The sequence below is a fragment of the Thunnus maccoyii genome, chromosome 16 (genome assembly GCF_910596095.1).
Source record: "Thunnus maccoyii chromosome 16, fThuMac1.1, whole genome shotgun sequence".
Taxonomy (NCBI): Eukaryota; Metazoa; Chordata; class Actinopteri; order Scombriformes; family Scombridae; genus Thunnus; species Thunnus maccoyii.
In genome coordinates, this window is record NC_056548.1 from 14,906,297 (window position 1) to 14,920,384 (window position 14,088).

General features: G+C 40.7%; 1 protein-coding gene across 8 annotated transcripts in view; it reads left to right on the forward strand.

Annotated features, from left to right (window-relative positions):
* The window catches only part of LOC121881546 (doublecortin domain-containing protein 2), an 86,958-nt gene that overhangs the window by 31,195 nt on the left and 41,675 nt on the right, over positions 1 to 14,088 (forward strand). For 3 of the 8 annotated variants that reach the window (XM_042389397.1, XM_042389398.1, XM_042389399.1), the window contains exon 12: positions 4,591 to 4,740. In XM_042389397.1, coding sequence (XP_042245331.1) covers positions 4,591 to 4,740 — 150 coding nt within the window. Of the gene's footprint in view, positions 1 to 4,590; positions 4,741 to 5,112; positions 5,868 to 14,088 lie in introns of those variants that run through there. The other 5 variants (XM_042389396.1, XM_042389400.1, XM_042389404.1 and 2 more) reach the window with 4 other exon arrangements.

The following is a 14,088-nucleotide window of genomic DNA, read 5'->3' on the forward strand; positions in this document are numbered from 1 at the left end:
GCTGTTAATGTCTGCTGCCTTCAGTAGTTAACCAGATATATAAGTACTAATAGGCTTTCAAAATACATAAGAAAAGTTCGATATCATTTTTTAATGACTTTTAACCACAGAAAACCAAGAAATCGTGAGCAGGTTGTCTACTATTTGGCCTGCGATATGACAAGCTCGAATGTGCTCACGCCTACACTCCACGCCTGTATGTTTGCTGAGCGTCTTGTGTATGAGCTATATGATTCTTTCATGAGCTGTGTGGTGGCTGGCCTTTCATAGGCATGCTCTCATTGAGCACTTAATCAATACCTGTCATCTTGAACTCATCCTCTAAAGTGGGCCCCTGTTCTTTGTCTGCCCCATAATCCATCTCCATACAGCTATTTGAATTTGTATTACACACTAAGAGGACCTTCTTCACTATCAGAAGACTTAACAGATTGTTTAAGGACCCTCAATATTTTCATAAGCACAAGACCTGGTTTATAAAAATCTATACAATGGCCTGAAGACCTGGGGCACTGTGGCAAGCAGGGTAAGCCGGGAACGTGGGGAGAATTTTAGATTCGAAGGAAGGCAATTTCAGTGTCTCGGTTTTTCTGATTGTTTTGTTAAAGCTGGTTTTATTGCTGTTTCTCAGCTCTTCTGTCTGTCTATTTGCTTTGGGTTTAAGGAGTCACCAAAGGTAATTTATGGTATTTCCCCCCCTAGGAAAGTATTTGATAAGGCACTTCTGAAGCTACCCGACTACAGGCTTGAAAAGGGTGAGACTCACTTTGGATTCCGCATGAGTACGGCTTCTAAGTCACTGGCAGCTTCTTGTGATTGTACTTTTGTGAGACTATTTGTAGTAAAGACTGATAGTACTCTGTGTGCAACGCTAGAGCGATTGTAGTTTGTGAGTTCATCTGAAGTAAACATTGATAGTATTGGGAGAACAAAGACACTATGCATTTAAGTGTTTTTTTTTTCCTTTACTCAACTTCTGTATTCCAGTCCTGAAGCTCAGCCTTCTCAGAAGCAAATGTGCAGTGATCCATGTTCTTAACACAGTTAAGAAAATAGTTTTCGAAAATTGGACCTTGAAGAATTCAGAGTGGGTGTGTAATTGGAGGTCAATAGAAAGCAATGCTCCACGACAGAGCTGAACCCGCAGAGAGAGCGAGGCAGAGAGAGAGATAGAGGAAGAAAGAGAGAGAGAGAGAGGAGCCAGCAGAGTGTCAATCAGCCAGCGTTTTGCCCGCGTTGCCCCTTAATTTAATCACTGTTTAATTACTGCTGTCCCCTGAGGGGCGCTCTGCTAGGTTCAGTTACTGAGCTTTTTCCCTTCCTCTGCTTTCGTCTCTGGGTGCTTATTTAGCCCTCGGACACTCTCTCTAAAGCAGGCCACTCTCTCAGAAGCCTCAGCAGTATTTCAACCTTACCTCGGGGCCCCTAGCACAAATCTGCTGATGATAATGTCAAGGGCAAGCACATATGCATATGTGTGATGAAAGCTGCCTGGAGGAGAAGAGACACTGCAAATACACAACTTTATCCAGGGGAGCAAGGGCGGGAAAAGCTGGAAACATCTTGAAGACTGCCCACTCCTCCAGGTCCGCAACCTTCCCTGCTTCATGTAAGTTTCTGCACGCAAGGTTGGATGTAATGTGAAATCCAAGAGCTGTGCAACTCATCATTGAAAATCACTGCTGGAAGGGGTGGTCAGGTTAACATAAATGCTCCCTGGCACTGTATAATGTGTACTGCCGTATCTATGGCCAAACATAGTCTACATGTTGTGGTTTCTCTGGATTACCAGCAGCCCAGCACCACAGATCCTACACATGGACCGCGCCGGGGGAATAACTCACATTTAGCTCTTAAGCTACAGCAATCAATATAAATTTAGCATGGTAATGATCAGGTGCAGGGGGTGTAAGTCTTCAGTGCCTCTCTCTCTCTCTTTTCCTGGTACAAACCACAGTGCTCCAGCTCCCAGAGGCCTGTGGGTAACACAGCCAAGGCTCCCCTCTGCACGTCAAACCTCGACTGAGGATTACAGCAGGGAAACAAACAAACAAGGCTGTCTCAGAGTCTTAGCGACAGGCATAGGCAATAGGCTGCGCTAGTAATGAAGCCACTGACTGGCACACACTTATGCACAGACACACACACACACCTCAACAGCACCTCAATCCTCCACCGTACCCTTCCTGGAGAAGCAGAGGTATTTTAGACCGTGTTAAAGATATAATGGGACGAATAGGGATGATGTGATCAGGAGGGCTGTGTGTTTGATGTGTGTGTGTGTATGTGACTGACTGATAGATGAGATGCTGTCTCTAAGGAGAGTGTCCATGATGATGACTATCGCCAGGGGAGGAGAGTTGAGACAGCTGTGGCTCCTGGGTATTCAGATTTGAGTGTTGACAGGTTTATTATTGAAGGTTTTTTTCTTCTTTTTCACTTCTTTCTTTCAGTGGACGAGTAATGTCAGGGTGTGACAGTCACTGTCTTCTTCTGTAAGTTTCCTTCTTGACATACAACAACACAAGTCCGCTGCTTCTACGCAAGCTGGTCTCTCGCCACTCCGGCAGCCATTTCAAGACATTAGGAGAAGACTCATCAAGACAACAATAACATAGATTAATTGAATGGCATAACACTTAATGTTTTGTAGGCTATTTTAACTCACTAAGTTGTTAAGCATTTTACAATGTGTGATGCTTTATATACAACAATGTTAAAATCGAAATTGGCTGGAGGATTGTGCCAAATGTAATCCCTTTAAGCTGGCTCTCTGGCCTCATTTGTGTCAAGCAGGATGCCTAGCCAGAGTACCAAGGCCTGTAATGCAATTGACGACCAGCTGCCTCTGACATTAATAAAGATGGAACATGTACAGGAAATTAAACTCTCACTTTCCTATTGTAATGAGATCTTATCCATCATGATACTGTTTACCTCACAATCAGATAAAATGTTCAAATTGAAGCTCAATCAGGGCCTCATGCAATGCCATCACTGTAACCTGCTGGCATTACTCTTGGAAATGGATAGAAAAGTGAATGGGATTTAAATAAAGACTCTATATGTTAATGGGCAGGGGTTTAGCTCCCCTGGTGAGCCACTTTCTACACGGACTGAGGGAGAGGAAGTGGGGAGGGAGGGAAGGAGCACGGGGTCGGCAGTGAAGATGAATGTCAGTAGAGTGTTGTTTTGATATACACATTTCTAACCTCCTTTTTCAAGCTTTAAAAAATGCAAGAAGAAGGAAAGTGAACATGTTGACCTCAGTAATTTTCTCAGGCGTCTCTGTGTCCTGGTTTGCCACAAGAGGGAAGTAGCTAGCTACAGAGACAGATGGATAGGCCATAGGTTCATAGTTGCATTAGAGAGATGTGAGATATATTAACTAAAAGGTATTATCATCTGTTTTACTTCACTGGACGTTTTTTCTGTACATGAGCCTATGATCTTTTATATAAATGAGGAGAAAGCACTATGGAAGGAAATGCAAAATCTAATGGTATTGGCTTTTATAGGTAATAAGGGCACACTGATCAAAGGTTCATAATACTCAAATGCAGCTAGGTTGCACTCAGGAGGGGGACCAAGTGCTCTCCAGCTAGGCTCAGTAAATTGCCAGATCAGCTAATCAGAATTCAACTGGAAGATGTAAGTTAGTGGAGACTAATTGAAGACAGATTTAAGGGGCATCCATCTGGATATGGCAACCCTCTCTTGCTCTCCTTAGTAATTTCTGGTGAATATTAATAATGTTTTTTATATAATAGTGTATGTGTGGAGTGGGGAGGAGGGAAGGGGAACGGGGGGGGGAGGGTCCTCCAAATGAAGCCCCTATAAAGCCTCATACGTACAGGGTGCTATTACTCAGAGGGTATCTCAAGCAGACTATCCGTTTACTTGCCCTCTTCGCTTCTCTTGGGCACGTGGAGGGCAATGGTGGAGGAGCCACGCACTTATGAAAAACAGTGCATGTGGGATGTTATCAGCACCTGCTCAACATGGGTATATGAGCCAATTAAACAAGTACGGGTGTATGTTGTCCTCCTCTACATGATTAGAATCACAATCCCCGGCTGTGTAGTCCTGCTTGACCTGGCTCATGTAAGATTGAATATTCCCTGGAAAAAGGTTCAGTTAATGAAGAGTATTGAGCTCCAGCCTGATCAAGAAGTAGGCGAGGATGGATGTAACCGCAGATTAATGAAGTTGCAGAGATAAGAACGGATTGAATTTGCATAAGACACTCAACAAGAATTAATGGTATTATATATGTAATATAGGTAGGGTAACTGCTGCAGAATAAATTGAGATCTGACCTTTAGACTGTATATGATGGTATGCACTGTTACTAAAATTTAAATTGTAACAACATGCTCTAAGTGAACAGAAAACACTGTGCTCTCCTTCCTTTAATTATGTGATTGAATTGATAATGTGACATCAATTTGGTTAAACTATGAGCGTTCACACTGTTTAAACCATAAAGCTGTTTTTCACCACATAGTCTTCACATGATCCAGGTTCTCAGTCGGATATTCTATTCCGTGACCCTATGACATCATTTTTTTTTCTCCTTGTGCTTTACAGTGGCTGCCGATCTGACAGTGAAAACACCGAGGCAAAGAACATCATCAATATGGCATTCACAGCTGCTGTTATTTCCCCCAGGACTTGGTATCACACATTTGAAACATCCTCCAGGGACAAATTTAGACAACGGACCGATCCAAACTGCTGGTAACTCAAACGTCACTGTCACACAGCTGCTTTTAACAGACTTTAAAAAGGGAAAAAGAGAAACATGAAGAGCATCAAATAGAGATATAGACCATATCGCCTGCCACAATATGTGATTATTTTATTTGCACTAAAACATGTATGAAAAAATAGACACAACAACAAATTAGAATCATTTCAATCAAAATAATATAAAACAATGTGTGTGTATATATACTGCATTTATAGGGGTCTGTTTTTATTGTGATTGAGAGGTGCATATTCTTTTTTCACTGATCCTCTGTGATAGAAAATTGGCAGAATAATATAGAGGTATTTAGAGAAGAGTGATAAATCTGAAAAGCTGTCATCATTGCTGTGATTCCATTTAAGGTATGATTACTGTCCCAGATGTCAGCGATGATGGAGGCAACAACAAGGAGTGTTATATTAGTCCCCAATGCCTGTAAACCATAATATCTTTCCTATTTTACAACATAACTTTCTCTTACTCCACAAGGAGACATTTTCACTCCGCTCCTTTGATATGCCCGGCTGCTTGGTAGCTGTTGTATAAAAAAAAAAAAAAAAAAAAAAAAACATTCCAAATGCACCGACAGGTGTCTGATTTCTATTCCCATGGCAAACACACGCCACAGCTAGATGCAGATTGCCTGTGGAGATCACCGCTTGTGCAAAATAATAGTGTATCTGGAAATACTGGCCCTAGCTGAGACATTCTACAGGCCATCAGATGAGATGTGTGTTTGAGAAGAAATGATACAACAGTGAGGGAGTGATTGCCATAATGATAGATCCCTAACCAGACATTTTTCATGTATGGAAACTTGGATTTGGGCCTGAAAGGAGTCTAGAATGGGTATGCCGACGTGTGAGACAATTTAGAGAAAATGTTTTTGTACTAAATTGCCACATCGTGGGTGCTCGGGATGCTTTAAAGTAATAGAGTTCACATCTGGGTAGAATCAGTAAATCCATGAAAGTTTGAAGAGTCTTGTTGACAGGCTAGGAGAAGTTTTAGTGAGTTTTTATCTGGCTTGTCTTAAATTATTTTTTTAATGATGAGACATTTGACATAATGCACTGCTGAAGCATGAATAAATGGAATACTTTTTACATATATTTAACACTCACGGTATATCAAGTCTCTCATTCAATGCCATTTTCTTCTAGTATGCAAAATGGAAGGTCTAACCTCAGGGTATGACAATATGATTAGAATGGGAAGTCATTCCCCCTCTATCCTCACGGCCACTGTGATAAAAATATAGGAAAGTGATTAGGGGGGTTGAAAAAGCTTTGGTTCATTTATATTTTATAACATATGAAAAAGTAATCTGACCTATAGACACTGTGGTTCATGCTGGATAGGGAAGTAAGAAAGCCTACATCTGTATAAGACTGCTTAATTTCAATGGACTTACTGTATTATTTATGTCATTAAAAACCAAGACTATACTGTATAACCCATATTCAGGGGACAAATGCACTAATACAAGGTTGGAGATGAAAATACGGTGACAGCATGGGCACTTTCCGAAGATATATCTTTAATCAGCCTGATCAGTCTAACATAATGTGATGGTTATTACGTTCAGACTGTGTATGGATATCTGTCAGGGAATATGGCATGCTGTTGATCTGGGATCACATCAAATATAACTTGAGAGTTTGACAGCAGAGAGACATTGATTGAACTCCATATATTATTAGTGTTGAGGTGCATCAGTTTTCACTACATTACCCTTTTGATTAAATAATTAGATGTGTTGCTAAAACAGTTTTCTTTCAATTATGGGAGAGCCAATATCTACACAATTATCATGTCACCAAAGAGTTCACAATTGAGGTTTTCATTCTTTGAACCGGCAATAACAGTTTTTTGGCCTTGGTGCAGCAGAAACAAGCTGTAAACACAACATTGATACACGTAATGTCACCTTTTAACTTGATATGGTGAACATGTTGGCAGATACGGAACAACAGTAGCATTCATCTTAAGTCGTGTCTCTGACCATTTGGCAAATTTAGGTTCAATATCCTCTCTCCTTTTAGATCTGATTTTGGTTTCCACCAACTCATGAGGAAAATATCTGTCTCTTTAGCTGCTAAATGCTCCACTAGGTTCACCAACTACAGTAGATGCTAATTTTGCCTGACATTTGGTGCTACTGTAGCGTACGGTGGGTCTTGAGAGCTTTTATCCAAAAAAACAGCTGCCTTCTGCAGCCAAAAATGACAGTGATGAGAGTGGTGAGAATGGAAAAGCAAAACAGCTAAAAGACGCTATAAAGCTCCACAGAACTGAGGGAAACTGCACAGTCAGGTGATAATTCTTCTAATTTTTGCAAACCTGTCATTTGTCACTGCAAAACAATTTAGCTGCTACACACAGTATGTAGCTGTTTTATGCAACGTGCTATTACATTGTTCAATATTCCATTGTCGAGTTATATACCCCATACACAGTCACCAAGGTGAAGCAGGATACTGACATGCATTAACTTTGACCCTGCCCAAACATTTACATACACAAAACACAAACCATGTCTGTTGATGCCCCCTAAACATGACACATATGTGATGTGCCTGTCATACACAGGCCGTGTCACTGTGACCGTGTGACATTGTGACAAAGCTCGTATGCCTATGTGCAATTTTGTGTACATGTGAGAGGTGGGAGCATGGGTAGGAGGGTGGTGGGGGTGCATTTTGGGGTTTTTGATGAGTGCGATTGTGTGGGCGCATTTATGCAGCATCACTTTGACAGCGCTGGTCCAGCTCCATCCTGCAGGTCAGCTGGGGTTTAATTGTCAGCCTTAAATATTCATGGGCACATTGAGTAGATAAATGAAGGTATAAGCACACTGTAAAATTTTCAATAGGTCAGGTGTCAGTGACTTCACCGGATACAATTTACTGTATGATCCGACATTCGCTGTAATGCCAATTAATATGTTAAGAGCTTGAAAAGAAACCCTAATGGCATTTTCCATTTATGCATTATGAAGTAATCCACAATGAGATGGATACTGTTAAGACTAAAGGTGAACGGCAATAAAAAGGTGCGCTTTATGAGGGTGTTTTATATAGGTATGAATCTATATAATTCTAACATAGACTCTCACCTTTGATGCTTTCAGTCATTACTTTTTACCTGAGCATGTGTTCTCTCTTGATAACCTGAGTATAGTGGTCAAATTATTTCCCAGTTTATCATATTATTCTTGGAAAAAAGTGATCAAGGCATCTGTACTGCAGGAACTCAGGAGCTGTTTGCACCACCAATTTCAAACTTAGTCTAGTTAAAACAAAAAAACAAACACAAAGTAGTTCCTACATAATTATTAATTAACTTAGTTAACTAAGTATTTACACCCACTAACTGCCAGGTGTTACTGTTGTGTAACAAACTGGCAAAACTATAACGTTATCTTGCTAATGTGTGATCAGTCCAAAATGTAATTTGGAATATGGTCAAACATATCTGATCAAAATGCTGTTTAATAATGATGTAAGCTGATTTTCACAAATATGACACACTATACAGTACCAGTACCAAACTTTTCTACCTCAAATTACAAAGCATTATGAAAATGACAGTCTAAATGACTAAGTAGTACTGGTTAGATTAGCATAGGTTAATTAGATATTTCCCTCTCATTCTAAACTGCATTAAAACACAGATATTTGTCCATAATTAAAACAAAGTCATAACTACATTTACAAAGGAATGACAGTTTAATATATATATGTGGCCTCCTAAAACTGTTATTGTGGGTAGTTACATTACAGCTTGTGATGCCACAGAGACTTCTTGTTTACTGGAAGTCACTGTACTCCTGTTTAGTTTATTGCTTTTGATTGGATGGCACCGCAAATCAAACATTTCCTAGCCACCAGTGTTATACATGATTAAAGTCCTTACTAGCTAAGACATTTCTTAAGTTATAATGGAGCAAATCTAGTAAATTCCCAAAAACTAGCTTGTAGTAACGAAGAACTTAGGAAGGACTTCCCACACAAACTTGGCTTTATAATTAGCTGGTGCAACTCGACCACTACAAACACACTGTGGAATGTAGTCTAAAAGGTTATTGTACGATAATGCAAACATATAAATTTCAAATATTATTCTTCAATTCTGTCTCTTAAAAAGTGATACATTCTTTTTGGCTCTGTGACAGAAGTTAATCTTTCCAGAAATTACATTTTTATATAAACATGACCAAGGCAGAATTAGTACCTTAGCAACAATCAAAGCCAACTTAACCTAACTCAGCCACCCAGCTGTCCCTCTCTTGCCAAGGTTAGCATCCCCTCATCCTCTGTGCTTCCATCCTTCTCCTTAATGGCTTATTTGACGATAATTAACCCTGAATCCTACAGAGACAGGCCAGTGAGAGATTGATGGCCTCGTCGGCCTGCAACACCTGTTCTGCTACAAGGCTCACAGTTACCAAACCATGGCCAAATATGACTGCCCTGGAGCCCTGCATGTTAATGTCAAAGACAAACACAGGTCCTCCCCAGTGGCCTGGGTGTTCTGTATAGGGCAGCATTGTGACCACAACCTCTGATTACACTCATTATTCCACTCAAGGCTGACTGCTCTAAGGGGGCATCCTGTGGTCCCTTTTGTCCCAATTATCTACACTGTCCCTTAAAATGTCTATTCATCTGCAGGCACACATCTTCTTGCATACAGATGCTCTGACTTACTGGAAATGATATTTCATCAAGCCAGTCCTGTCTTCAGTGAATCCATTCAGGGAGGGAAACAAGTGCACATTGGGGAATTTTGCGGCACATGGGGATTGTTTAATTGACAGTTCGAGGGAAATAGTGGTGGAGGTTCCTTCGTTTTAAGAGTGGTTGCTGTTTTGCAGCCTCACCATTCATTCTCTATTAAGTCAATGTGAACATGTTTTGCTATTTTACCATCTTGCTTTCAAACAGGCATGTGTATCATGCACAGTTTAGATAAATACACCAACACATGTAGCGCACTTGGTTTTGTTGTCAGTGTTTATCAAACTGTTTTTTGTCATGGCTGATTTCTGCTGTGAAAGCATGTCAACTTGCCAGTGCTGAATAGCATTTCCTAGCTTCACACATGTGCTTACTATTACCATGAACAGATGTTAATTACTTCTTCTTCTTTTTTTTTTTTCACTTTACTTGAGATGTTCCTCACTCCCGTAGGTGGAGGCCCTGGTCTTCTTCTCAGCATGTTGGGGTGAAGCATGGGCCTCTGTCATGTTTGCTGCAGAGGGGCTTTCGGGAGTTGGGGAATAATCGAATGCAGAAAAGTGTTTAATTTTTCATAAACAGAGGAACCACCGAATGCACACAACTAACAATGTACCCCAAAGCAGATGTAGAGCGTTTTTAATTTATGGAGAACTGAGCGAAATGGGCAGATGGAGCAAGAGGAGGTGGAGGCATGCTGAGGGACTCCACTTTTCTCTCTTCTCACCTCACAAACAAGAGAAAGCCTGTGAGCGTGTGCCACAACACACACAAACAGACTCCCACACACACCGCTCAGAGACACAAGCACATGCACAAACGCAGACATGTACCCACCCCCGCCATTTACACGCACACTTCCCACCGCCGCCATCACTTCCACCACAGACACACAAACTTATCCCTCCCCTCTTTCAACGCAATCCCACTCTCGCCTGCAACCCACAACAAAACACACATCAATACATCCTCCTCCCCGTACACACACATACAACCAAAAATGATCTCACCACCATCAACCCGTCTCATATACACACACACACACACACACACACACACACACACACATACACACCGGCAAATCCTAAGGGTTCGACTGGACCCGATTGAGAACACCCAGTAATGAACTGCCTCATGCGCTTTACAGTCTGCAGCAAGTAGACAGGCTTCATTCTGGCGGGCCATATGTAGGTATGAATATGCATGGGAATCTGTCATACAGGCAACAAGCACTACATATATATGATGCCAAAGGTCACCAGTGTGAGGAGTGAAATTAGCTCTCTGTTGGGCATTTGGAGACATGTAAGACTGTGTTTGGAGGGCGTGGGTGGACTGTGAATCATGCTAATGTGTGAATGTAGTCCTTGGCTTACTTTTAGAGGACAACATTGATTGAGAAGTTTGTTAGAGGTAGAGGAAAAATGGTAAAGTCCATCGGTGCATGTTTCAGATATACTAAGGCCACATAAGAGATGGTCCACTAATGTATGTGTATGTCTTCCTGTAGCAACTGCTGGTATAGCCTGTTTTTTTAAGCCAAGGTGATGCTGTATGTTGAATGTAATGGGACTATCCAACAGTTGCTCCTCTGATAAACAAAATTAAGCAACTTTTTGGGTATTTGCTAACACTTAACTTGTCTTCTACTCTTGTCTTGTGTACTGTAAAGTAGAGCCTGACAGATACATTAGCATAGCTGCTTCTATCTGACAATTTTAGCTTATTACTAGTATATTCTACTGCTGTATGTGCCGGCTGATAAATAACAATAAATATACTACTTTGAAATCATTTAGAAACTGTCACTCTAACACAATGTTTCCAATGGAGAGCACTGACAAAGTTTTTTAACTGTAAAACAAGCCTTCAGGAACATTACAGGTCTGTGAGGCAATTGTGGTGTAGTGGCCACAGAAAGAAATGCATATTATTTATGTAAATAAATAAGCCTTACAAACACTCTGAAATGAGTCTTTGTGATATCACTATTTGAGCTATACTTTAGGTCTCCGCTAGTTCCTTTCTGTGCTGTAAAATGTGCCGTTCAATTGCCACCCAATACATCACATATCAGGAATTTTTCTTTATGTTGTTGAGAAACTATTATCAGCCAATATATCATTATCAGCCATGTTATACCTTTATTAGATAGCTAACAGTAGAGAGATGGCAGGATATATGGAGAGAGAGAGAGATAGGGAGGGACATGCAAGGTCCTGACCAGACTGGGACATTGTGGTTTGTGGTCAGTGCCTTAACTCCCACGCCTCCAGAGCATCCCTATCAATTTTTTTTTATTTTTTAAATCTCATATATTGATATTGATACCAGTCTAAAAAGTTTCAGTAGTGGTCAGGCTCCACTGTCATCAATGTGATGATTGAAGGTATATGCTCTGTGATCTAAGTTGCTCCTCTAATAAATATAAAATCCCAAAACTTTTTATAGCTTTTCTTTTTAAACAAACGTGCACTGAGTACAAACTCTGCTCTGTATTGACATGATGCCAGTCACACTGAAGGAGCTTGAGTAGTTTTTGCTTTATCTCAGCATCTTTTTGCTTTTCTATTATTGGCATTTGATTGAACAACTTGTCCCACAGACTTTGCAACTTGACACTATTTTGTCAGAGTAAGATTTGGCCCTGCTGTAGATGTGTTTCATCTCTCCCAACTGACTCTAAACCCAAATTCTTCTTGTAACAATGATAAAAGAAGATATTTTTGTGAACCAGGCTGCAGTTCCAACAAGCACAACTATCTCCAGCTTGTTAACTATTTATTCGCGGTGACATTAGACGAGCATTATGCTTCACCAAAACACATGTGTCCCCAGGCATTGCCCAGACGGCCTCACTGTCCCGCAGTCTTTCTGCTGTAAATTCCCCACTTAAAATTTCATGATCTCCGCTCGGCAGGATACCACTTCCATCATGAAAGAGTTCTCAAACCTAATAACCGTTCCTACTCTGGCGGAGCCATCAAAAACCTATTTGTTTCAACAAAAGCCCTCTCCCCCATGCAATGCTGCTGGGTAATAATGCTAGATAGGTTTTAAGGGCAATGAATTGTGGAATTACCATTTTCTCCTCTCTCTGTCTCTGTCTCTCTCTCTTTCTGTCTTTCTTTTCTCTCTCTCTCACTCTCTCTCAAGATCATTATATTAAACACTTAATTATTCATTGGAAATGCTTGTCATGGTGAAATATTGTTCTCTGCCAATCTGAATGCATCATACTGCCTAGGCCTGCCTCTCTTCCCGAGGTTAATGGCACAGCCCTCACTTGCATTAGCTTGGCTAAATGCAGTGCACCTCATAAGTCAAAGTTCTCTAAGTGAGTGGAGAAGTCATCACCTCGAGTGCTCTCTTTCTCTCTCTCCTTCAGCACGTGGGTCAGTGAGATCATCCTCACGCAGGAGCTGGCTCTGTGGACACACATGCACGCAGGCATGAAGACACACACACACACACACACACGTCCACATCGAATCTTTATTGTTTTATCTAAAAGATGGTTTGGGCTTGATAGAGTAGTTGCATCTGAATGGGGCTCGCCATCAAGGCTTTTAAAGGTGAAGGGTGAATGGATCACTATTCATGCAGTGCACTCATGGACTAAGCATCCATAGATGGTCCCTATAGGGTACAGAGCGTTATGACTAAATTATGAGACTGACATTAGTCATTCCATACCACATGTTCAATTTGGACAGACATAAACAGTATTAAACAGATTACAGGAGATAGTGGTGACAAGGATCTCTCAGGTCTGATGGGAAGATGCATGGCATCCTCCCTGTGTTAATACACTCTGGCATGCGATATTTCTTCAGCAAATATGCAGTGCTAACAAAAATGATAGTTTTGTGCACTTAAGCAAATTGCATGTTGATTACATCTTCCTGATATTGCTAAAATGAAATTCATTTTATCACTGGTTAACAGGGTATTACACATAATAAGAAATCCTTCCGGAATAAAAAAAAATGCAAACATTTAGTTGTGTGCCAATAACGGGAAATGCTGACATATGGGTAAACATTTCACCAGCCTTGCAGCTTTTCTTTGTGGCAAATAAAATTAATACCGAAAACAATTAATTTTATTTGAAGGGAGGTCAATCTGCTTTAACCCCCGCTGAATGAAGTGGCAGAGTAAAGGGGCAAAAGAGGTGCTGGAGATTAATACCTTGTCTTAAAAGCCAATATGGATCATTATTTTACAGCCTTCTATTACCTGGTTAAACATGTATGACATTATGTCAGCACATTAATAAAGGTGCCAGCGAAAAATGCTCATTTGCTGCCCTGATGCTTAGCTCACCACTGGGGCATCTGGTAAAGATCCCAGATAGAGATGGGGGGAAAAAAAGTTATTGGAAAAGCTTGCAGTCTTTCTCAGCAATTTTGTACCCTCTGAAAGGGCCATAATGAATACAATGTGCTTACATTTGTGATTTGATCTGAATCTGCAGAAAAGATATAAACTACTTGTGCATTGTTAATTTCCAGATACCATTTAACTTCTTTACAGTCAACTGAATTGTGTCATTTGTGGCTTCCTACAGAAAAAAGCATTTGACCATTTAATTTA